Source organism: Thalassophryne amazonica, chromosome 1 (assembly GCF_902500255.1).
Source record: "Thalassophryne amazonica chromosome 1, fThaAma1.1, whole genome shotgun sequence".
In the NCBI taxonomy this organism is placed as follows: Eukaryota; Metazoa; Chordata; class Actinopteri; order Batrachoidiformes; family Batrachoididae; genus Thalassophryne; species Thalassophryne amazonica.
In genome coordinates, this window is record NC_047103.1 from 22,296,221 (window position 1) to 22,320,684 (window position 24,464).

The 24,464-nt window shown below is 41.9% G+C and overlaps 1 protein-coding gene across 1 annotated transcript in view; it reads right to left on the bottom strand.

Moving 5' to 3' along the window:
* scrib (scribble planar cell polarity protein) overlaps nt 1–24,464 on the bottom strand; it is a 218,711-nt gene that overhangs the window by 16,563 nt on the left and 177,684 nt on the right. The window contains 17 exon segments of the mRNA XM_034167047.1: nt 179–338; nt 674–844; nt 5,195–5,236; nt 5,622–5,732; nt 6,308–6,430; nt 6,686–6,739; nt 11,370–11,441; nt 16,630–16,710; nt 17,990–18,046; nt 18,597–18,653; nt 18,955–19,074; nt 19,893–20,081; nt 20,474–20,590; nt 20,732–20,908; nt 21,014–21,124; nt 21,585–21,827; nt 23,294–23,374. Of these exon segments, the coding sequence (XP_034022938.1) occupies nt 179–338; nt 674–844; nt 5,195–5,236; nt 5,622–5,732; nt 6,308–6,430; nt 6,686–6,739; nt 11,370–11,441; nt 16,630–16,710; nt 17,990–18,046; nt 18,597–18,653; nt 18,955–19,074; nt 19,893–20,081; nt 20,474–20,590; nt 20,732–20,908; nt 21,014–21,124; nt 21,585–21,827; nt 23,294–23,374 (1,966 nt within the window).

Below are 24,464 nucleotides of genomic sequence, written 5' to 3' on the forward strand. Positions count from 1 at the left end.
CCCCAATTTTGAACATGTTCAAAAGCAGTACAACATTAACTAACCTTTTCCGAGTAGTATACCGAGTTCTCCGAGTTATATACGAGTTGTGTTGATTTGCTACTCTGAAAAACTCAGCACCAAACTCAGCCAGGTGTCAGAGCTACTTAAGATGAGTTTGAAAACATTGGGAACTAACCTTCTTCCTCTCTCATTTTTTTGAGGTCGTCCTCGCCGACGAGGGAGATGCGAGGTTTGGGTTTGTCTGGTGTCTGCTGCTTCACGTCAATCTCAAAATACTTTTGTCTGTCCCTGAAAGAACGCTGTTCTGGGCTGTCCTTTCCAATGGGAGAAGGACTCTGAGGGGTTGCAAGAAAAAGAGCATTTACAAAATATACAGTCAAGAAATGAGAGCAGAAGAGAGTTAAATTTTTTTGTTTTTTTTTTAGTTGGGGTTTGTTTCTGCAGCTGTATTTGCCAAACTTTCAGAAAATACAAGCAGTGCCAGAGGGAAAGCAATAACCAGCTATTAGTCAGAACCCAGCACCATTTAGCTGATTGAAGCACTACTAAGAAATGAGAACAGGTGTCATTGATTCCCGAGGAGCAGAGACACCGCCACCTGAAAAGCCAAGCGCAACACAGCACAGTTGAAGGGTCGCGTTCCTCCAGCTGTGAGAGAAGCAGTGGGTACCTGCTCATCCCAGGAAGGCCTGGAGTGGCGAGGGACTGCTGCCATGCTGATATAGTCCCGACGGTCAGACGAGAGGGAGGGCCAGGGGGAGACCTTGTCAGTTGTCAAAACCTTACCAGCTCCTGTGTGACATTCTACGTCACCATCAAAGACCTCGTCGTTCAGCTCAGGCTGAAAAGGCCACATAGGATGTCACTGGACCGTCAGAATAAAGACCACCAAGATCCGCTGGGGTCTTTTCAGGAACGTCGAGATACCTTCTAATACTTTGTTCTGTAACTCAAACTGAGGCCAGACTATGTGGATTTTGAGGCAGGTTCAGCAACAATTCAAGGGTGAACAAAGTCCAACATGGTCTATGCTCAATTCCAAGTACTCAGTTACTGTATGCAGTAATATTCAATCAATCAATCAATGAAAAATGAGCTGGTGACAACGTGAAGGACAAAAGAGAAATCGGAAGTTTATTTTATTCAATAAGAAGCTGTAGTTTTGTATAAATTACAATGTTTGAAATCAATTCCAGTGAAGTTTGGAAACAAAAGACGTGCATGTGGGAGTGGGGGGGTCTGACAAACTATTCTGACCTACAAAAGAAGGGCCCTGCAGAAAGTTTTTTATTTCTATGCAAACTGGTGTTTTGATATCACAACACGAAAATTTATTCTTGTAGTCAAGGAAACAACATACCTCTGCAACATGTGCAAGTGAAATAGAAAACAAGGTTGTTGTGGTTGAGGTTTGGTTGTTAAGCCGGGGTCCCACCGAATAATGAAGGATGAAGAAGGAGCCACGCACCCTGTTTTTTTTTTTTGTTTCGTGAGCTATTGTGGCAGTATAGTGGCTCAGAGTAGTTCTTAGAGGCATTATCTTCAGTTAACGAGGCTCCTCTTTGAGGGTGGTGCTAATTTCAAGATGTTCAAAATTTAGCAACAACAGCGTGGCGCAGTTTGTGTTCGAGTTCCTGCGACCGCTTAGAAGCATTTGCGTGGTGCTTACGAGTCTGCAAAAAGTCCATTATCCGTGTGCCTGGCACCTTTGCAGGACCTGAGAGGCTATTTTTGGAGCAGCGGCTCCTCTTGCGCACACCTGCTCTGTGCGCTGGACTCTATATATTTTGTAGTGGATTAATCATTTTCTGCCAAACCTTGGATGCTGAAAACACCTTTAATCACTTCTAGAATCAGAGGACTGTTTCATCTGGATGCTTTTTTTCCCTCTCTTTCCTGCTCCATGTGGAATGTATTTTGAACAGCTTAAGGTAATTATTTTTAATGTTTTTTATAGCTTGATAAAACAGTTCCTAGCTGTAAAAGTATGTCTGTATGTTGATGTCTGTTGTATGTAAAAGTATGTTGATTTAATATCTTGTTAATGGATCACATGAGCTCCGCTGTGTGTGTGCACTGAGGCAGGACCTGAGAGGCTATTTTTGGAGCGGGTCTCCTCTTGCGCACACAATTCCACCTGCTCTGTGCACTGGACTCTATATAAAATAATTATTTTGTAGCGAATTAATCATTTTCTGTCAAACCTTGGATGCCGAAAATACCTCTAATCTCTTCTGGAATTAATGGATCACGAGCTCTGCTGTGTGTGCGCACGGAGGCAGTGACTCATCATCACGCTTCAAACGAGCATTTAGGCAGAACGCCAGCTCACAAAAGAGTGATATTTCAGTCAATACTGGACAAACACAAAGTTAAAATTTGGGTGACTGCGTGAAAGTGGATGTGTGTTTAAAGCCATGGAAGATAATAACTCCAGTGGAGCAGCTGAGAGCTGTGTGGCAACACAGGTGGAGAGCGCGCAAAAGACCAATTCTGAAGACATAACACAAAGTTAAAAGTTGTATCATGATAACTTGTAAGCTGCGGAAGAAATAAAGAAATATATATATATATATATATTTTTTTTTTTTTTTTTTTGAAAATGATCCACAGGTGTATATAATAAAACGGCCACCTCATTCTGTATGCAGAACAGCATCGCACGCAAAAGAGTGCTTTTGCAGAAATAAACGGATGAACACAAAGTTAAAATTTGGGTGACTGCGTGAAAGTGGATGTGTGTTTAAATAGTAGAGAAGCTTGAATCTTCGACTGGACTGGGTTGCTTGACGTGAGGACATTTCGCTTCAAATCACAGAAGCTTCCTCAGCTAAAATTCTTGCTCTGGTAGTCTGACTTCTGTCTTGACTCTTGTAGAGAAGAATAAACCAGAAGCCAACAAAAGCTGGAGTTTTTTAACCTAACCAGACCCCACCTACCGAGAGGCTGACTGCTATAGGCTAGTGACTAAACAATAGCTCTAATTAGCACCTATTGTGCTCTAGTTAGCACTCTCCTAATGACAGGACGGAAGCCTCCTCTGATGGCTCCCTTGACGACTCTCTCCTGATGACGTGAATGACTCATTACCATGAACAAAAGACTGAAACTGCTTTGACCTGAGTACCACATTGTAAACAGGGGACAAAGCGTGTCTGAGACCCGCTCCGCGGTAAAGGGTGGGTTTCAACTGTTTTACAAAGAATGCTTCCTTGACACCTCTCTCAAACCATTTCTTCTCTCTGGCTAAGATTTTAACTTTCTTGTCCTCAAACGTGTGGTTAGTGTCTTTCAGGTGGAGATGAACTGCAGACTGAGGTCCACTGGCGACCTATCTGCGGTGCTGGTATAGCCTCTTGTGTAAAAGTTGCTTTGTCTCACCTATGTAGTGTTCATTACAGTTTTCCTGACATCTGATATGATAAACTACATTGCTCTGTTTGTAACTAGGGCAATGTTCATGGTAATGAGTCATTCACGTCATCAGGAGAGAGTCGTCAAGGGAGCCATCAGGGGAGGCTTCCGTCCTGTCATTAGGAGAGTGCTAACTAGAGCACAATAGGTGCTAATTAGAGCTATTGTTTAGTCACTAGCCTATAGCAGTCAGCCTCTCGGTAGGTGGGGTCTGGTTAGGTTAAAAAACTCCAGCTTTTGTTGGCTTCTAGTTTATTCTTCTCTACAAGAGTCAAGACAGAAGTCAGACTACCACAGCAAGAATTTTAGCTGAGGAAGCTGCTGTGATTTGAAGCGAAACGTCCTCACGTCAAGCAACCCAGTCCAGTCGAAGATTCAAGCTTCTCTACTATGGAAACCACCTGGACAACTGAGAGCCTACACAGAAACGTGTGTTTAAAGCCATGGAAGATATAACTCCAGTGGAGCAGCTAAGAGCAGGAGCTCTGCGGCAACACAGGTGGAGAGCACGCAAAAGACCGATTTTGAAGACATAACACAAAGTTAAAAGTTGTATCATGGTGACTTGTAAGCTGCGGAAGAAATAAAGAAATATATACATATATTGAAAATGATCCACAGGTGTATATAATAAAACGGCCACCTCATTCTGTATGCAGAATGGCACCGCGCGAAAGAGCACAGAGGCGGCTCTCCATGAAAGGACAACAGCGCGCGCGCAAAAGAGCGCTTTTGCAGAAATAAACGGATGAACACAAAGTTAAAAGTGGATTCACGTTGTAAAAATGATTGTGCAAAGCCAGGGAAAAAATAAAGCCAGCAAGCCATGGATGGAAAGGAAGCCACTTAGAAAGAGCAGAGAGGCGGCTGTCCATGAAAGGACAACAGCAGTGCGCACACAAAAGAGCAATTTTGCAAAAATAAACAGACAAACATAAAGTTTTGTGTGTTTAAAGCCGCAAAAAAAAAAAAAAAAAAAAAGCCAGAGAGCCGCGGAGCCAGCGAGGAGCACAGAGGCGGCTCTCCAGGAACCCGTGGTTCAGGTCTAGCTGGTCTGGTGCATTACAGGTGGACAGCAGCCTGGCACACAGCGCACAACTGCGGAACTGTGCTGGAGTGTCTATTTTTGGACTGCGTTAAAAAAAAAAGAAGGGACATCTTTAAATTCTGCTGTGAATCTGTGAATTGAAAACCCACACTTTGAAGGGACCAGGTGTGGGAGGGCTGGAGGTTTGGACCAAACTCATGCCTAAACGTGCGCTAACATGGCGCTATCATGGCACTATGTGGCTTCGTGTGGCTGATGCGAGCCATTCGAGGCTGTAATGACAGGTCGGTCATCGCTCACTTGAGGCTGCTACGCGGCACATGCGGGGTACAGAGAGGCACATAGTGGCACCTTCATAGTGGATACGTGATAGATGAAAACGTGGGTCATTCTTCGAATAATCACCCCACACCCATGCATGGCTCCTTCTTCAGCCTTCATTATTCGGTGGGACCGAGGCTTTCTTCTTGTTTGCATCTTTTTGCATATATGCAAGATTGCACCTATTCTTGTGCGTTCTTTTTAAGGTAAACAGACGTGGATTGTGTTTAGTAACACATAGAACCAAAACAGTAAAAACAAGAGAATAAGTGATGTTAAGCTTGCAATTTAGGGGAATTTCGCTGGTAAACATTTGTGTCAAGCCAAAATGAACTGATAATGAGAGATAACACATAGTGGGAAGTGACTGCGTACTTTTAAAGTTGGCACATTCTCAGGGTGACTCACCTCTTGCTTGCTGTGGAAGTTATTTTTCAGACCATACAGATCCTGTTGAGTAGAGGAGGAAATAATCTGTCAGTGAAATAAAGGAGACAGACTTTGTGCAAAGGTACGGCGAGGCACAATGATTAGCAGCTGGGATACAGAATATTAAAAAAAAAGGGGTTGAGGATTAGTACACGACCCACGTATAAATGGACAGATGGCATTGAGAAATAAACAATTAATGCCAGTAAAGCACAAAACCCAAAGATGAAGGCATTCCACACATGACAGCACAGGCCCTCCAACACAGGACAGGCTCTGAAGGGGCATCCTGCTCCAGTCAAGGAAAGGCAGGAGTGTGGGGCTGGACGGGGAGGTGAAACCAACCAATCAGAGCACAGCATGCTTTGTGGATGTGACACAGGGGAATGCGGACAGCTCGTCCTACCTGTGGCGGCTCCAGCACTGCCAGAGAGCGAGGCACGGCTGCAAATGCCTTGTATGCCTCCTTGACATTCATAGGAAACTCGTCAGGTGAGGAGAGGGAGGGGGCACAAGGCTGTGGGGGTTACGCGGGGCAGGTTCATATGGGGGAACCCGGAAGAAAGAAGAGGAGGAGGTGGGAAAGGCAGACAAGAAAGACAGACATGGAGGAGAGGGTAGACTATGAAAAACCAGCAAAGTTGAAGATGACTGTGCAGGAGAACAGGTGACAAACATGGCAGCTGGCGTCATGTGACAGAGGGGGAGGGGCTACATCAGAAGGCAGACAGTAGGGCTTATAGCATGTTAAAAGGTGGTAGATTTTTGTTCCCTGTTTGAGTACCTTTGTGAAACAATGAAGGACATGAGATCATATCATAGCGTCATTATTTATCAATTTGGGAGTTAAACTGGATTCTGATAAAGTGCCATTTTCACAAATGGATGACCTCCAGGTCTACCCGGGGGCCACTGATAGCAGCGGAATGTGACTGTAATGCAGAAACAAATCATCTCACGCTTTAATTACTTGCAACTCTGCTGCACTGCTACAAGAAATTACTTCAGTGTTTTCACTCTGTGAGCTAACAGAAGGCGGCACAGAGCTGCGCGGGTGGAAAGACAGCCCTACGTGGTTGTGAGGGGTCTTACAGAGGTCTGGGAGTTGAAAGGGGAGGGGCCATGCTGGAAGGGGTTGGGACTGTGGCCGTCTGGAGTGGCAGGAGAGGTACTCGGCCTCATGCGCCCAACTGGATGGATGGCACCCGGTCTTGTCTGGAAGGAAAAAAAAACAAAACGTGTTTGTATAACCATAAATATCTATTAACACTAAAGCTTAGCATGAACGTTAACTCAAAATGAGTGGTGGCTGGATGTGTCAGAGGATAAATTACCGTTAGTTTATTTATCAATTTTCTTTTTCTGTCTCTTCAGGTTTCATCACATAGGAAAATTTGCTTGCTAAGCAGCATTGACTAAAATAGCTTAATGTGGAACACAATCTGCTCCAAATCCTAATGACACACTCACTGATGATGAAGTGCTCTCCTTGGCAGTGGGAGTGGAGGTGTAATGAATGTTTGCCTGCAAAAAAAATAAATAAATTAAAGTAATGACAAAATGGATGGACTGGTATGAAGTTTTGTAAGCTCAGACAAACTTCTGCCATACAATCAGTTTTTACTGACACTGATTTGACAGTAAAAACACTCAGATAACGCAAGAACAAAGAAATACCTCAAGACAGTTTGAGTAACAAGTGTGTCCAACAACTAGATCCATTATTCAAATTTTTTCTGGCTTCTTGTAAAAATATATGTGGACAGTGTGGTGGACAGGAGGTTTGTGCACTTTTTTTTCCCCAGAGGAGAAGGTTCCTGGTTGAGGACCACCCCTGTCCATTCTACTGTGGAGTTGTCAGTCTATTGTGGAGTTGAGTCAAGAAGGACATCTGACGTAAAATGTGCCAAATCAACATGGAGATTCATACTGGATCCAACGTGGCTCTCAAACTGGGAAAATGTGTGTATGGTCACTACATTTTAGTAGAAGTCGTCAGTTCTATAGACGCCCTAGTGATAAATGGAAATGGACTGCATTTATATAGCACTTTTCCATCTGCATCAAATGCTAAAAGCGCTTTACAATTAATGCCTCACATCCACCCCAATGTGAGGGTGCTGCCATATAAGGTGCTCACTACACACCAGGAGCAAAACACTGGGACAATCTCAAAATACTTTTGTCTGTCCCTGAAAGAACACTGTTCTGGGCTGTCCTTTCCGATGGGAGGACTCTGAGGGGTTGCAAGAAAAAGAGCATTTACAAACAGTACTCTTCATCAATCTGGCTCCAACTTTCTCTGATTGCTGTTGCCAGATCAGCTTTGCAGGTTGGAGCCTTGTCATGAACCATTTTCTTCAACTTCCACCAAAGATTTTCAATTGGATTAAGATCCGGACTATTTGCAGGCCATTACATTGACCCTATGTGTCTTTTTGCAAGGAATGTTTTCACAGTTTTTGCTCTATGGCAAGATGCATTATCATCTTGAAAAATGATTTCATCATCCCCAAACATCCTTTCAATTGATGGGATAAGAAAAGTGTCCAAAATATCAACGTAAACTTGTGCATTTATTGATTATGTAATGACAGCCATCTCCCCAGTGCCTTTACCTGACATGCAGCCCCCATATCATCAATGACTGTGGAAATTTACATGTTCTCTTCAGGCAGTCATCTTTATAAATCTCATTGGAACGGCACCAAACAAAAGTTCCAGCATCATCACCTTGCCCAATGCAGATTCGAGATTCATCACTGAATATGACTTTCATCCAGTCATCCACAGTCCACGATTGCTTTTCCTTAGCCCATTGTAACCTTGTTTTTTTCTGTTTAGGTGTTAATGATGGCTTTCGTTTAGCTTTTCTGTATGTAAATCCCATTTCCTTTAGGCGGTTTCTTACAGTTCGGTCACAGGCGTTGACTTCAGTTTCCTCCCATTCGTTCCTCATTTGTTTTGTTGTGCATTTTCGATTTTTGAGACATATTGCTTTAAGTTTTCTGTCTTGACGCTTTGACGTCTTCCTTGGTCTACCAGTATGTTTGCCTTTAACAACCTTCCCATGTTGTTTGTATTTGGTCCAGAGTTTACACACAGCTGACTATGAACAACCAACATCTTTTGCAACATTGCGTGATGATTTACCCTCTTTTAAGAGTTTGATAATCCTCTCCTTTGTTTCAATTGACATCTCTCGTGTTGGAGCCATGATTCATGTCAGTCCACTTGGTGCAACAGCTCTCCAAGGTGTGATCACTCCTTTTTAGATGCAGACTAACGAGCAGATCTGATCTGATGCAGGTGTTAGTTTTGGGGATGAAAATTTACAGGGTGATTCCATAATTTTTTCCTCAGAATTGAGTGATTCCATATTTTTTTCCCTCTGCTTGGTCTAAAAAAGTAACAGTTACTGACTGCCACAATTTTTTTTCCTGATTTCTTATAGTGTTTCTTAAAGCCAGAAAGTTGCCATTTGAAATGACTTTAGTTTTGTGTCATGTCTGTGATCTGCTTTTTTTTCTACAAAATTAAACATCTGAATGAACATCCTCCAAGGCTGGTGATTCCATAATTATTGCCAGGGGTTGTACAGTCAAGAAATGAGAGCAGAAGAGAGTTAAAATGTTGTTTTTACTTAAATTGAGGTTTGGTTCTGCAGCTGTATTTGCCAAACTTTCAGAAAATACAAGCCATGCCAGAGGGAAAGCAATAACCAGCTATTAGTCAGAACCCAGCACCATTTAGCTGATTGAAGCTCTACTAAGAAATGAGAACAGAACAGGGACAATGCAGATAAAGTGTCTTGTCCAAAGACACAGACAGGTACTGTGACTGGGAGTCAAACCCCAGTCTGCATATTGGTAGTCCAACTCTTTATCCCATTGAGGTAAACACTCTGCAACAGATTATAGTCTGTTACATTATTTTAGCGTTTATAAACGGCACCTTATTCCTGTAAGCATTTGTTATACTTAATGACAGGAAGGTCACAGCCAACGTTCTGCATGAAACACGCATGCACTGCAGTAAAAACACCCAAAGCATAACAGTGATCTCTTCCTCGCAGAATGCTCCAAACTAATCCATTTCAAGTGTATAAATGTTCTTGTGAACATTCGTGAGCAGGTGGCAGCGTTAATCAAGAGGCAATCTGGTCAATGGAATATTACATAACGTTGCTTTTTCATTTCATTTGGTTCATCAAAATTCTCCAGAAATTTAGTTTTTCCTCATTATGTACACTTTTAATTTGGAGACATACAAGAATATATTCATGCTTTTGAGATATTGTGTGAAACTGGGGGGGTTGACTGGTTCATATATGTCTAATTCACTCTTTCTCCCTGCGTCAATAAAACAATCAGATTCTGTGGAGACTTTCAAATCCAGACTTAAGATGTACTTCTTTTCCCAATCATATGGCTAGCATACTGGTACAGTTTTGTTTTACGCTTTTTTAATTGGACCGGGCCGCGGCCTCAACTTCACCTAAATTCTGGGTCTTTAAGTGAAGCTTAGGGCTAGCGGCCGGCGATCACCTTAGTATTTCTTCTGTTTTTCTTGTTGATTAATGCTGGCAAATTATACAGTATTTTTTGTCTTTCTGATGCCTGATTCTGTTTTTTCTCTGTTTAAGGTGCAGCTCAATCCAGAGATGGGAGCTGTTTGTGTTGGCGACCCTCCTGGCCTGTGCACCAACAGCAATTCTTGTATATTCGTCCGTGAATTGTTCTGTGAATTGTTTCTGTAATTTATGTTTGTAGCATGGCCCAAGCAGAGGGTCACCCCTTTGAGTCTGGTCTGCTTGAGGTTTCTTCCTCAGAGGGAGGTTTTCCTTACCACTGTTGCTCTGGGGGTTGGTAAGGTTAGACCTTACCTGTGTGAAGTGCCTTGAGGCAACTCTGTTGTGATTTGGCACTATATAAAGGAAAATAAATTGAAATAGAAAAAAAATTTGCATTTCACAGCACACGTCTAGGATTTTTTTTTTTATTATTATTCCTCTATTGATTTCAGAATGCCCAAAATCAATTACAACTTATGTAGCAAACTCCTGTCATGTCCTCCGCATTACAGATAAATGTTGTAAAATAATTTTGCCACAGAAAACTAACATAATCGCCAGAAGCCCAACACTGGTACAGCGTTCATGTCCACCATGAGTGCATCTGAACTTGCACATGGTCACCTTAGTATTTCTTCTGGTTCTTGTTTTTTATTTTTTCTTGTTGCTTAATGCCAACAAATTATACTGTATTTCTTGTCTTTCTGATGCCTGATTCTGTTTTTTTTCCCCTCTCTCTCTGTTTGAGGTGCGGCTCCATCCAGAGATGGGAGTGGCATCTTCTTCTGCAAGCCTCCTGTCCTGCGCTCCCAAAATTTCCTGTATATTCGTTTTGTCAGTTGTGTTGGTAGCATGGCCCAAGCAGAGGGTCACCCCTCTGCGTCTGGTCTGCTTGAGGTTTCTTCGTCAAATCATCAGAGGGAGTTTTTCCTTACCACTGTTGCCTGTGTGCTTGCTATAGAGGTTGGTAAGCTTAGACCTTACTTGTGTGAAGCGCCTTGAGGCAACTTTGTTGTGATTTGGCGCTACATAAATGAAATGAAATGAAAAAAATGGGCATGTTTGGTGAAGGTAAAATGTAAATGTGATTAATGGTTCCACTTTGTCTGATGCATTACCCCACTGGTGATCTCTCAAGAGGAAACAAAATGAATAAGTCTCAACTGCTGAAGTGCATCATGTCTACATGAGGCAAAGCATCAGTAATCAGCTGATAAAAACATGCTCATCAAACATTTTAGCTGAGCCAGTTAGGACCTTTATGTTATAATAAACAGAGTGCTCAGAGCAGCAGACATGTTTGCTTAAAAAAAAGAAACAAAAAAATAAAAATAACCCAGTCCAGAGCAGAAAAAGTCACAAGGCCCACTTACAAAGCGGGTCTCCCTGCCTGTGCACAAGGAGCTGTTGGAAGAGTGATGGCTGGGCTACGGGAAGGAGCAAAGGTCAAAAGAGTCAACTCAGCCGAATCACTTTACGTGTGCTGCAGAGTGAGAAGTGACTCATGTAAAATGAGAACATGAAGGGATGGGATGGGATGAAAGATGAAGAGCACCAGAGAAAGAATTCGGGGCTGCTTACCGGTTGGATAGTTGGGGAGTACGGCGCCTCTCTGATTGGGCTGTCTGTCCGTGCAAAGTCAGAGGAAGGAGCCTGCGAAAACAAAGATAAAAAAAAAAATAGCGCAAAACACACTTTGCAACTGCATCTAAAGAAACATCATCTTCCTAATAAACATGCACTTCTTTTTGCAAGTTGTGCCACTAGTGTTCATGTACAACTTAGGACACCACCTCCAAGCTGTTGGGAAAGACATTCCAACCAGTTCCTGAATTCCACACAAGGTGTTACAAGCTCACTCTTCACAGTTAAAACATGCATCTGTTCAACACAAGGAGGTTGATACAACTAACATCAACGTGGTCCGAGGGGTAAAAAGCTTTCAAAACAAATAAAGCATCAAACCAAAATCAGGGATTTGGGAGACTGTTTGGTCTAATATCTTCGTTAGAGTACAGATGCACAGTATGAGTCACTTCAATGGACATCGGTGAGAAAACTGTGTAGTAGTAACACACCATGCTGCCTCCAAACCACATGCAGGCAGGCAGCTTGCCTTGCTGAACAACCAGGGTTGCAGTTGGCCTTGTCTCCCGTAGCCGACAGGAGGCCCGGAGAGGATTTGCTCCTCAGGGGGAAGCCCCTTGCCTTTGCGATTTGCCACCAAGAAAGGATTTTCTTTGAAGCAAATTGGCTGAGAATCCACCAGGCATTCCTTGTTTTTGTCTTCAGGTGCCGACTCAGTACTTGGAAGCGTGGCAGTTCCATTAGGAGAGAACTGGGAACCATGAAGATGGCCATGATCTGTGCCCAAAGTGGAGCAGGACTCAGGATCCAAGTGGCAGACAGGTTTCGTGGTGTGACCTAAACTGAAGCCCAAAGGCTCTAGAAGCGCTCCATACTGTGTCTGCAGAGGCGTCTCCATGGGTGCAGTCAGACTTACAGAAGTAGAGAACTGAACAGGAGCAAAGGAAATGATATGCTGTTGACCCCCAAAACGTGAATCTGCTGCAAATCATGAATTATCTGCAACCCATTAATGAAAATTTATGCAAACTGTGAATATCCACAAATCATTAATAATTTTGCTGCAAACCATGAATAAAATATCCCACAAAACGTGAACGCAGGTCTCGCAAAATGTAAGTCGGAAAATCTATGACTATCATTCATGATATATATTTTCTTTCAGTTTAAGTAGTTTATGGATTTCAGTTTACAAATCAATTACTTCAGGAAATCTTGATTCCTATCTCCGATCCTACCTCTGCAAAAAATATATAGTTTGTTTTTTTTGGGGGTGGGGGGTGTCACTACACCCAGTGAAGCGAAGAGGCGAGTCCCGAGCGAGCTCTCACTGCTGGTGTCAAACGAGCGGCCCCGCTGGTCGTGACCCCCTCCGGGGACAGTGGTGGGGGGGGGGGGGGGGGGTGTTTGACTCGGGGCGGTACTCCTGTCAAATGGTAACGCAGCTGTCCTAAGGAAAACTCAGGGAGGACAGAACCCTCCTGTGGAGCAGAAGGGCAAAAGCTCGTTTGATCTTGATTTTCAGTATGAATACAGACTGTGAAAGTGGGACCTCACGATCCTTTTGACTTTTTGGGTTTTAAGCAGGAGGTGTTAGAAAAGTTACCATAGGGATAACTGACTTGTGGTGGCCAAGCATTCATAGCCATGTCACTTTTTGATAAGTGCGCGAGTCAAGGGGTGCCTCGTGGTGCAATGAAAGTGAGAGGAACGCAGTCATAATCCCACAGAAGCTCCCATTGATGGCAGTTTCGCACCATTGGCTCCTCAGCCAAGCACATACAGCAACTCATGAAGAAATTCACATTTTGCGAGACCTGCGTTCACGTTTCGGGAGATATTTCTTCAGTATTTACATTTTGCAATTCACAGTTTGCGGATAATTCACGATTTACAGCTGAATCATGTTTTGCAGGTGAACATGTGCACAGCTACAGAAAATGACAAAAATAAATCACTTACAAAATGTAGTAACACTGAAACAAATAGTTTGACAAACAAGAGGAAGAAATAAAAAATAAGGTAGTGGTACAGAAAGTTTTTTTTTCCTTCATATATCCATGTCATGCTTGTGTAAATGAACATTAGCCAGCCAATCACCAACATTCATAGACCGTAGTGCAAACAACGCTGAGATTTAAGGCTTGGGTATTGAAATTTGGTATTGGAAAACAAATAATTTTTCAATACTCAATAGTGTAATATACGAATTGTATCGCCACATTTTGGTCGGTGACCAGCTCTACCTGTGCCTCCCCAATGACCTCCCCCCAAGCCTTTTTAACTGATGTTATTTCGTCATTTTATTTTTTAGTTATTTTTGAGACATGCAGAGGAGGGACCCAGGGTATATATGGAGAAAGATGCTGAGGAAGAGGGAGGCCAAAGAGGAAGTTTATGGATGTGCTGATGGAGGACATGCAGGTGGTTGGTGTGACAGAGGAAGATACAGAGGACAGGGTGAGATAGAAACGACTGATCTGCTGTGGCGACCCTTAATGGGAGCAGCCAAAAGAAAAAGAATAATTTTTTTTTTTTTAGGTATTTTTGTGTTTTTTGACATTATTCAAAACTATAAGAACGGAGACAGAAGGATATCCTGCTTGTGTCAACGGTCCAAATTTTGTGTTGTACTTAATCTGTTTTCAATAATAAAATTTATTTTTATATTATATATATATATTTTAAGTATCCACAATAAGAACAAAAGGACAGTATTGCCACCTTAATAATCTTTTCAGCTTCTTAATATCTAAATATATCGTAACACATGGTTCTATAAAAAGCTACTTGACACACAAACCTCCAGCTGCTATTAAGTTTAACATCACTACAGTCCCCACCCCCGGCTGTAGCTTGTCATCTTCTTGGCATTTGCCTTAAATAACTCCTTATCAGAAGAGTGACCCGCTGCTGTCACTACCAAAAAGAATTTAAGAAATAGGTTTAATATGTTTCATACAACCACAGCTCAATGGGAATAAAAACACTTCAAGAGCAACTTAATTGTTGCACTCTTAAATAAAATAACTAAAAACACATAAAACGCCTCAATTTAATTCAGACAATGAGTTACATAGGTGGAATTCAGGAGTTGCTTTGCCATGGCTGCGACATATTGGGAAAATCCAAACAGGTGACATAAGAAAACAACCACTGCAAATCACTGTAGTGGCATTTTCTACATGCAGACTCTAACAACTCAACGGTGCTGAGGGTCAGCGGGTTGGAATGTGGACAATGCCCTTTTGGCACAGAAAGCCTGTGGGGGACAGCTGAGGTTTTGATGTGAGAGAGGAAAGTAGAGCCGACTCACCAGCATAAGAGCGGAGAAGATAAAAAGCTTCACAACTCTCTGAAATGTGGCTTTAGGACTACAACACCCAGAAACCACCATAACTGTGAACTGTATGCAGAAGATTTTTTGATTCAAAAATAAACAATCAGGGTCATTACAATTAAAATGCTTTTTGTTTTTTGCTCAATCCTCTATGTCCTACAACATCAATAACTTCTCTCTCACACACACAACACGCTGATGTGTGGTTTTCACTGCTTTCTCCATCTGTGGCTACTTCCTGAAAGAGGTATGTTGACGCAACAGTTTACGGGATTTAAATAAAATAATGTCACCTTTGGTATGACGAGATATGTAGTTTTTTCCTGTTAAATGAACAAATAAATACAAATAGAAGGGACTAACACATTTTTCTTACTAAATATTTTTCCTGTTTTGGTTAATAATGTCTAATAATATACAGCACCAATTTCCTCATTAATTTGCCAAATTCTTGCTCTGCTTAATTAACCATAAAAAACTGTGTTACCTAAATTATTCAAGTTAAATATATATTGATGTCTATACTAAGATCAGTTTTAACGTTCAATGCTTTGATAGCATTCAATTTTAAGTGGGCTAATAAATTTTGTCAGTCTTGTAAAAGTCACACTAAACATATTATAATTTATAAAAGCACATTTCACAAATAAACATAAAGGCTGAACTAGTTAATTGATACATTTCATTTTAAAGTTATTGATGCTGTGTGTCTTTTATACTGCAGATTACTCATGATTTGTTTTTTGCCCATTTGTCATGTTGGAGAAATACTTGTCTATTTTTTTTGTAACTAAGACTTTTATGAGAAAATGCCCAGGTACAAGGTTGACAGATTAAAAGTAGAAGACATGGCTATTTATTGGTAAGTTATCCCAGTGATTAACAGACTAATCAGGAAATAATCATTTTGGCTAACTTGCAATTTTACACTACCTTTTTAACAGTGTGGTGTTAAGACCTTCAGCAAAACCAAATTAAACCATCTACTTAAGACAGACACACACAGGAGAGACTGAAATAAAGGAATCATTGAATAATGTGCTAAAAACAGGTTTGACAAAAACAAAGAAAACAGTTATGTACTTATTTCAAGTGTTTATACTCACAGTAGGATGGAACTTGGAAAATTCTGAACCTGCTCTTCCAAAGACTGAGAACTTAAACTGAAATACTTGTTACTCCTACATGACTCCCTCCCTCCCTGTCTGTATGACACCCCCATCCTCTCACGAGGCACCATCCATTTCCGAGCCAGATGCAAGGTTTAAAATATCGCCAAGGATAGGCGGGTTGATGGTGCCCAGCTGTCCCCTCCCCATGTCACCCCCCCATGACAGGCTTTGTGTCAACCTTGGAAAAACCAGGACAGCATACTTGATTATACATACACCACGACAGGTTACTGTTGTTGGCTTTATATCACCTTCCTATGTTGGATATCTGTCTATTTATTTCTGATTCTTCCTTGGTCCAAATGTTGTTCCTTCAATCCAAGTCATGGTTGTTGAAATTTGCCCTTGTGATGTCTTAGGGGGCACTTGACATTACATTGAGGCAACATATTTGTGGGCTTTAACCTTGGTCCTAATGATAGCAGTCAGTAATGAGCACGCCATAACATTCCTGCTTATAGAGGGCCAACTGTACAGGTCACACAGAGATTCCAGGGACAATAATGAAACTAATTCCATGAAGAATTCTACTCCAAACCATGAATGCCATTTCCAATACAAATAAGGAAAATAATAATAATAATAATAATAATAATAATAATAATAAAACCTTGAAAACCTGAGAGCTCTGCACCCATTTTCCCAGAAGACCAAAAGTAGGACAAATAGGACTCCTAAGTTAATGTAGCACCCCTGTATAGAGCACAAGTAGAAAGACACTAGAAGATGAAAGGAGACTTACCCTGTTGACCTTCTGCAGACTGGTGGTGGGCAGTGCAGCCAGAGTTTTGTAGTCAAGTTTGAGAGGACCGGTGCCAATGTTCTAAATGGAAATAATTAGATACCAAAAAGTTAGGGTTCTCAGTTGAAGTTAGTTTGTTATGCAAGTTAGCCTGGCAGGAAAACCCTATGTAGAGAATTGTTTGGGCTACTTGTAGAATGTAATAAAGTGTCAAATAAACTGCATGAAAACCAAGTAAAGTACTAAAACCAGCGTAAATAATACAGAATAAGAGCAGCAATTTGGCTTTGATCTATGTTCTATACTAGTTTAACAATCCCTCCAACTCATGTTAGCCTCAAGAAAATGTAGACGATGCTGTTACACGTTTTGTTATTATGTCACTCCACAATTTTTGGGGGTGCAGAATCATCATTAAATCATCAGATGTCAGCTTGTTTAAGCAACAGAGAATGTGTGAAGAACTACTAAATGAAAAATGCAACAATGATGATCCCAATACTGCTGCACACCTTAAGATGTCTGCAAGAAGAATGTGACAAAATAACTCCTGAAATGCTTCGTGGCTTGGTATCTACATCTACAGGCAGCTTCAGTAACTCCCAGTGGGCAACACACTGAGCACCCAGAGGTGGCAATATCTCCCTACATTGGGCAAAACCCCCCCACATATACACAAACTAAAAATTAAAATCACATATATACAAACTAAAATGGCTAAAAACTGTGCAGTCTAGTTCTATCTTCAATGCCAAAGCTATTTTAACTGTTGCAAAGGTATGGCAACATTATAAAGTCTTAAATGCTTTAGAATTCCAAGTTTATTCCAATGTGTTGTAGGTGTTAAATGTAAGAATGAATTTATTATTAAATAAAATGAAGCTGACCACAGAAAACACAAAAGATCTTTGCTCATACTGTCTGCAATGAAAAGGTTAAAGTAAATGGAAGGATCACTACTATTTTGAATGAATGAATTTATTTACTTTGCATTTTCCATACTGTTCCAATTTTTTCTGATTTGAGGTTGTAAACTAGCAGTGAGTGGAGTAGGGATAGTTTGAAAACATGCAGTGCAGGTGATCTCCAGAAGCAGGGTTAGTGATCCCTGACCTAGAACAATCTGTATTCTTACTGGCACCCCATGTCCAAATGTAACCAATTTCCTGAGAAAAATCAAAGTAGTCTGATAAAGGTTCTATTAAGATAAGAAAATAAATGTTCCCATCGATGCAAACACTCTAACCAGGCACTAGAAGCAGAGTAAAATCCTGTGACTGCAGTCATGCTACAGTACTTGTAGCCAGACTCATTTTATTTACACATTTGTCTGAGGACCTGCTGTTGAGGAGTGGCTCACCTCGGTCTCCTCTTCTAGTAGGCGAGTTGCCTCCTCACGCTCCAAACGCATACGCTCCTTCACCGAGAAAGGGAGGGCAGGAGGAAAGACACCCGACCACACACACACAGCCACACAGTAATGAGGAGTGCAATGATGGGTGAAAGGAGTCGGAGGATTCACTCCCATTGGAAGGTTTATGTTTAAAGGATGAAGAGGAACGGCAGCAGAGGAGAAGTGGTACAGAGAGATGGGATGATTTGTATAATGAATCCAAACACACCAAAGTGGAGGAGGAAACAGAGGGAAAGAAAAGGATAGAACCCACACACATTAAAAAGCATTCTATTCATCATCTATGGGAGCAGAAAAAGCATGCGAGGTCGGATCTGCAGGAACACTTCCGTAAAAACACGATACTCACACAGGGTGCAGAGGAAAAGCTTCACTCACCCAACAACAGACATACTGACTCTACAGCCCCCCCCCCCCCCCCCCCCAGTTTTGTGCAAGGCTCATGTGGTGCATTTTTAAATTAGTATGATGCAAAAAAATGCTCTTTTGACCGAATTACTAGAAAATCGATCTACATTTTCCCAAAACAAGAACCGATTTCAGTTTCACTTACCACTTTCTCCATCTCTTCTCGCTCCCACTGCGATGTCTCTTTCACCATCTCAGACTCCTGGAGGTAAGATTATTTAAGATCTGTGCTATTCCTTTAAGTTCTTATGGTATATTGAGTAAATCTCAACAGAGAAACAAGTAATTTTTGTAAGACTGTATGACTGTACGTGCGCTTTCAAGCCTTACGAGGAAAAGATTCCGAAACACTCAAATCTTTGACATAAAAGTTTATTAAGAAACAACATAAACGTCTGTACTAAACCAAAAAGCCTGACATTCCTTTAATACTGGTGGCCTCGCAAAATATATTCTGCACGAAGGTTGGCTTTGGCTTCTGCTTCCGTTAAAGCATATCGTACCTTTTGTATGACGTCTATCTCCTCTGGACTCAGGTCTTTGTCTATAGAAGAGATGCTCTCCATACTGTTTTTACGAACAATGTTTCCCGCAAAGGGGTTGGCGATGATGCCAGGAGATGCCTGGATGGACACAAGAAAAGTGTTGCTTCAACATGAGATATGCAGTTTACAAAGCAGAAAAGATGAGTACCAAATTGGTGGAATGCAATAAACAACTTCAAGAATATTTTCTTCTTTGTTAGTTCCATTAGGGATCGAGACAGGAGATCAACAGTCTCCATCACACCCTCTTGCACAGTCTTCTGCATCTTCGTCTGTCACACCAACCTCCTGCATGTCCTACCTCACTACATCCACAAATCTCCACTTTGGCATCCTCCTCCTCCTCCTGACTAGCAACGCCATCCTTCTCCCATATACCACAATCTTTGCCACAACAAAGAGACGTACACAGACAGACTCCATGGTCCTCCTCATGACTTTCATTCCCCTTCTCTCCAGAGTATACCTCCACCTCTCCAGGCTAGCTTCAACCTGCTCCCTACTCTCTCTACAGATGACAATGTCATCTGTAAACATCACAACCCATGGAGACTCCTGTCTGATCGCATATGTCAACTTATCCACCGCTGCTACAAAGAAAAAAGGGTTCACAGTTGATCTTTGATGTAATCCCACCTCCACCTTGAACCTCCCCACTGGAACACTGCCCTCATACATATCCTACATCATCCTCACATACTTCTGTGCTACTCTCGATTTCCTCATACAATACCACAAACCCTCTGGCACCTTTTCATAAGCTTTTTCTAAATCAACAAGCACACAATGCAACTCCATTTGACATTGCCTGAAGTTCTCTATCAACATTAACGACACTAATAAAAATTTGGACAAGCACATTTTTTTTCCAAAAACAACTTTGCATGGTGTCTCACCTCCCCTGCAGCCACTTTCCTTGGGTCAAAGCCATCACACACCAGCATGATCAATGAGTCACCAACTGCTCGAAGTACTCGCACTGCCTCTGTGTGTGTCATCCCAAGCAGGCTGTGGTTGTTCACCTCGAGGATTCGCATGCCAACCTGCAGGCGACCGTCTCGTGCAGCTGCGCCAGTCAAGCTTACCTATTTGAACAGTGACCAGAATATGATAAGAGCCCAAACATACTGGACAAATCCGCCTGTTTTTAGTTAACACGACAAGTCACATGCCATCTTTTTCGGGTTATGTTTTCCCTTCACACTTAAAATAAGCGTGTTGTTTGCAAACATAAATTCACATTTTCAGCAGAGTTGTCATGATTTGTTCTCATATCGACTCCACTCTGCTCTGACTGTGCCTGAAGTTCTGAATGTATAGATTCAAAAGAATGTGTTTCATAGATACCAGGTCCTTCACCATCCAAGGAGCTGATTACTTCAGCTTAAGCTAAAAAGAAGGTAGGCAATGAGCTCTAATTCCTTTAGCCATTAAAAAATACCTCCAAATATAAAACAATTCTGAAATGTTCCAGCACCTTAGAAATGAAAATTCCCTCATCTGTGGGGTCAAAGGGGTTTCCAGCATGCCCCTTGGCCCCTCCACGAATACTGATTCCAAGCTTCTCTCCTGGCTGCTTCTGGATGAGAATTTCCTGCAATGATAACAAGTACATTAGGCAATGTTATGGTATAAATGTGTTATTCTGCTTATTCAGAAGCATACTTACACAGTACAAGTTCATGTACAGAGGAAGGTGTGTGTGTGTGTGTATTTGTTTTGTAGGCTGCTTTACCTGCATGCCGGGCGGTGATGGATCCCGTCGCACCAACATACGGATCTCCTGCTTGTTGGCTAGTAGAGCGCGCACAGCCTCCTGATGTGTGGCGTGACGCAGATCAATCGCGTTCACTTCTAATATTCGGTCGCCAACACGCAACCCACTTTGACATGCCAGGCCGTGAGGTATCACCTGATGAGACCCAACATAAAATATTTGAGAAGATAAATTGAGAGAGGTGTTGAGAAACAGGAAAACAAAGAATAGGCCAAATGTAACCCAATTTGAGGGTTGTACCTTTGAGATGAAAACTCCAGGTTCATTGATCCCAAATGGATGACTGGCATGGTCACTGCCCCCCACAATGCTCAGACCAAGAGGGCCACCTGACTTCACCAGGGTCACTTCCTGTTGAAATGACGGGTTAAAAAATGTAGAAAATGACTTTTGAATATGTTGCAACACTAAAGGCAATAAAGAGATTCAATTCAAGTCTTCTTCCAGCTTTTTTGATTGGGACAGCTTTATCGCCATCTTTCTACAGGGATAATTTGTCTAACAAATACACAATAACAATTCTATTACACACATCGCAGCAGCTATTGACAGAACAGCTAGACGAGCACTAAGGGACAAATGACTGTTATCAACAGGCTGTACACTACAGTACGCCATTACTAAAAGTTTTAGGTTAAGCCTTCATATCATACACCATCGTCTGTGGAGCTGGACAGCATTTAAGCATGAGGCAGGAGCCAAACAAACAGGCATTATGACTGAAAGCTTTAATAAAACATCTACAGCATGAAATAATAAAACCAATAAGCTATTCTAAGTGCACAGGTTCTACAGTACTGACAGGTCTCACCTCAATGGGATACTCATCTTCTAATCGACCCAGGTGGTTCCCGTGAAGGCCTTCGTCCTCCTGGTCAGGAGAGTCTGAAGGTTCAGGGGGAGGAGGGGAGTGGGCCCGGGCCCTGGACAGACCTGGAGAGCCACCTGGTGCATTCTGGTCACGCTCCACCAGGAGGGTGATAGTGGGGGAGGTGCCAGTAAGGAGTGCTACTGCCTGGTCATGCCTGGCCTCTGTCATGTCTACACCATTGATCTGGATCAACAATAAAACCAACCAAGGAGGGTGTCAGTCCACCGCAAAGCTCCAAACAGCAATGGGCAGCATTGATCATCGGCACATGGGATATATTTGATGGTTAAAGTACAAATACATGCTGGAAATGTCACGTTGCCCTCTCTTATCACACTGTACAATGTGAACTTTTCACAGATGTAACCTGTTCTTAATTTATTCCAATTCATGACATGGTCTCACAAATAAGGATGCTGTGAATGCACCAAAGTGAAATAAATACTCAATACCCATACAGAGGTGCATGCACAGAGGAAAACCACAGAGCAGGGGTCATAGCAGGTTACCTTCAGGTAAATTAAGCTATTAGAGCTTGCAAAAGAGAAGAAAGCGTTCAGCAAGCAGATTGCATTATATTCCACAATACTCACAGGAGCTATTCTTCTGATGAATCCTTTCACCTTGTGTCTTGCCTTTTCTTATATAAAACACAAGTGGCTGTATGCATTACACCAAAAGAGTTTGAGCTTAAGCCAACAAAGGCAATAATAAGAAAATTCTTTTGACCACATTTCTCCAGGTAATGGAGTTGCGTCAGGAAGGGCATCCGGCGTAAAACCTGTGCCAATTCAACATGCAGATCCACCTTGGATTTGCTGTGGTGACCCCGAGTGCAAACAAGGGAGCAACCGAAGGGACTTACTTACTTTTGACCACTTTTATCTTCTGTTGTTGTGAATCTGATCTTAAAGGGGAACAAAGCTTTTAGGCGAACACAATCAAAGCTGTGCTCAAAGAGACAAACAGAGGTCAGCACCAACCTGACAGTACCAGCTCTTACTGGCAATGTAAGAGCACTTACTAAGTCAGCATGGCACCAGTCTCAGTCAATGCCATAACCCACTGCCAAGCAGCCAAGGAGATGTGAGTTCAATGCATTAGTGAGCATGCAGAGGCACAGATGGGAAGAAACAGAGGCAGGCTACAAATAGAAACAGGAATAAAGCAAAAACATGTCCTAGAAAAAGGAATAGGGAGTTGGGAAAGACGTGATAAGCCAGGAATAAAGGATGCACTGGATTTATCTAACAATTTTTAAGCTTTTTGATGTATCTGCTCCACTAATTTAACTGACAGAAATACATCCTCTGTCTCACAGGAGAGACTGAAGACTTGAATTACTTTGGAGATGTATCCCATCTAGTATTTATCTGATTATGAAAACAGCATTGTTTCCGCATTCATTACCCTGGAATTAACATCATAAGTCTGATCACATTTAAACAACACTTTCAGAGATCTGAATGGTCACTTTAACTGAAGTGGCAGCAGTGATGCATATAACAGGATGTCACGAAAAATATCTAAGTCCTGCAATATAAAAAGGAGAAAACCTTAGTTTTGGAAATAAAATATTCCCTCCTATTCCCATATTTATGAAACCACTGTAGAGGTTTGTATGGCACATGTGGAAATGCGGCACTCACGGAGATCACTCGGTCCCCAACACGCAGCGTGCTGTCTCTGTGAGCAGCTCCACCCTCTGAGATTCGTGAGATGTAGATTCCCTGTAAGAACAACAAATGTCAATGTTTAAAAAATTTGTGTGGGAATTTGGTAATAAATGATGTCTCAAGCTGCTTCATATAACTGCACGTAACATGTATTTGTCAAAACTAACTTCTTTCGGCTTCTCACGCTTCACTCGGGATCTGATAGAGATTTGTATGTTGATTTGGCACGTTGTTTTTTTTGTTGTATGCCCTTTCTGATGCAATTCCAGATTACATGGAGAATGAACAAGGGTGGTGTTGAACTGTGAATCTTCTGTTTTGGAAGCAAGAGCTCTGAGCACTTGGCCATCACACTGCCCCAAATGAAGTATAAGTAATCCAACCATCCATTTTCTACACCTGCTTACTCTAATTAAGGGTCCATTGTCACCTATGGACAATTTAAAGCTTCCAATTCACCTTGTCTGCATGTCTTTTGGATGTGGGAGGAAGCTGGAGCCCCCTGTGGGAACCCACGCAAACACATGGAGAACATGCAAACTCAGAAACACAGAAAGGCCCTGGGAAGAAGCGATCCCACGACCTTCTTGCTGTGATGCAACAGTACTAACCACTAAGCCACTGTGTTGCCTGTATCTGAAATCTGTTGTAATTTTTATTTTTTTATTTTTTTAAATGGACAAGAATAGACTGGCTAATTATTCTGTAAACATGATTCAGGCCTGTCCTGTTTCTGCACCTCAGCAAACTGGTGCCGACTCTGAGCCTCGGTATTATACGCGGTTGAATAAGCGTTAAGATGAGATACAGTAAAACATGCTCTTGCTCTGAGAAAACAAACCTAAAAATAGAATTCATTTAACATTAATTGCTGTTTTGTTTTAGTTTTGTTTTTTAGCTTGGCAGATAATTCTTAGGAGACAACAATTTGTAGGTTTCCATTCGCTTTTATTAATAACACCATATTAAGAAATGCACACATCACATCCATGCATACTGCAGTAAAATTAAGTCACATCAGACCTCAACAGTCTAACTAGCTGATTAAAAACCATCCCCACAGTAGGGGTGTAATGGTCCCCCTCCCGCATGGCTCAGCACGAATCACGTTTTCAAAGTCACAGAACAGTACTGCTAGATTTCC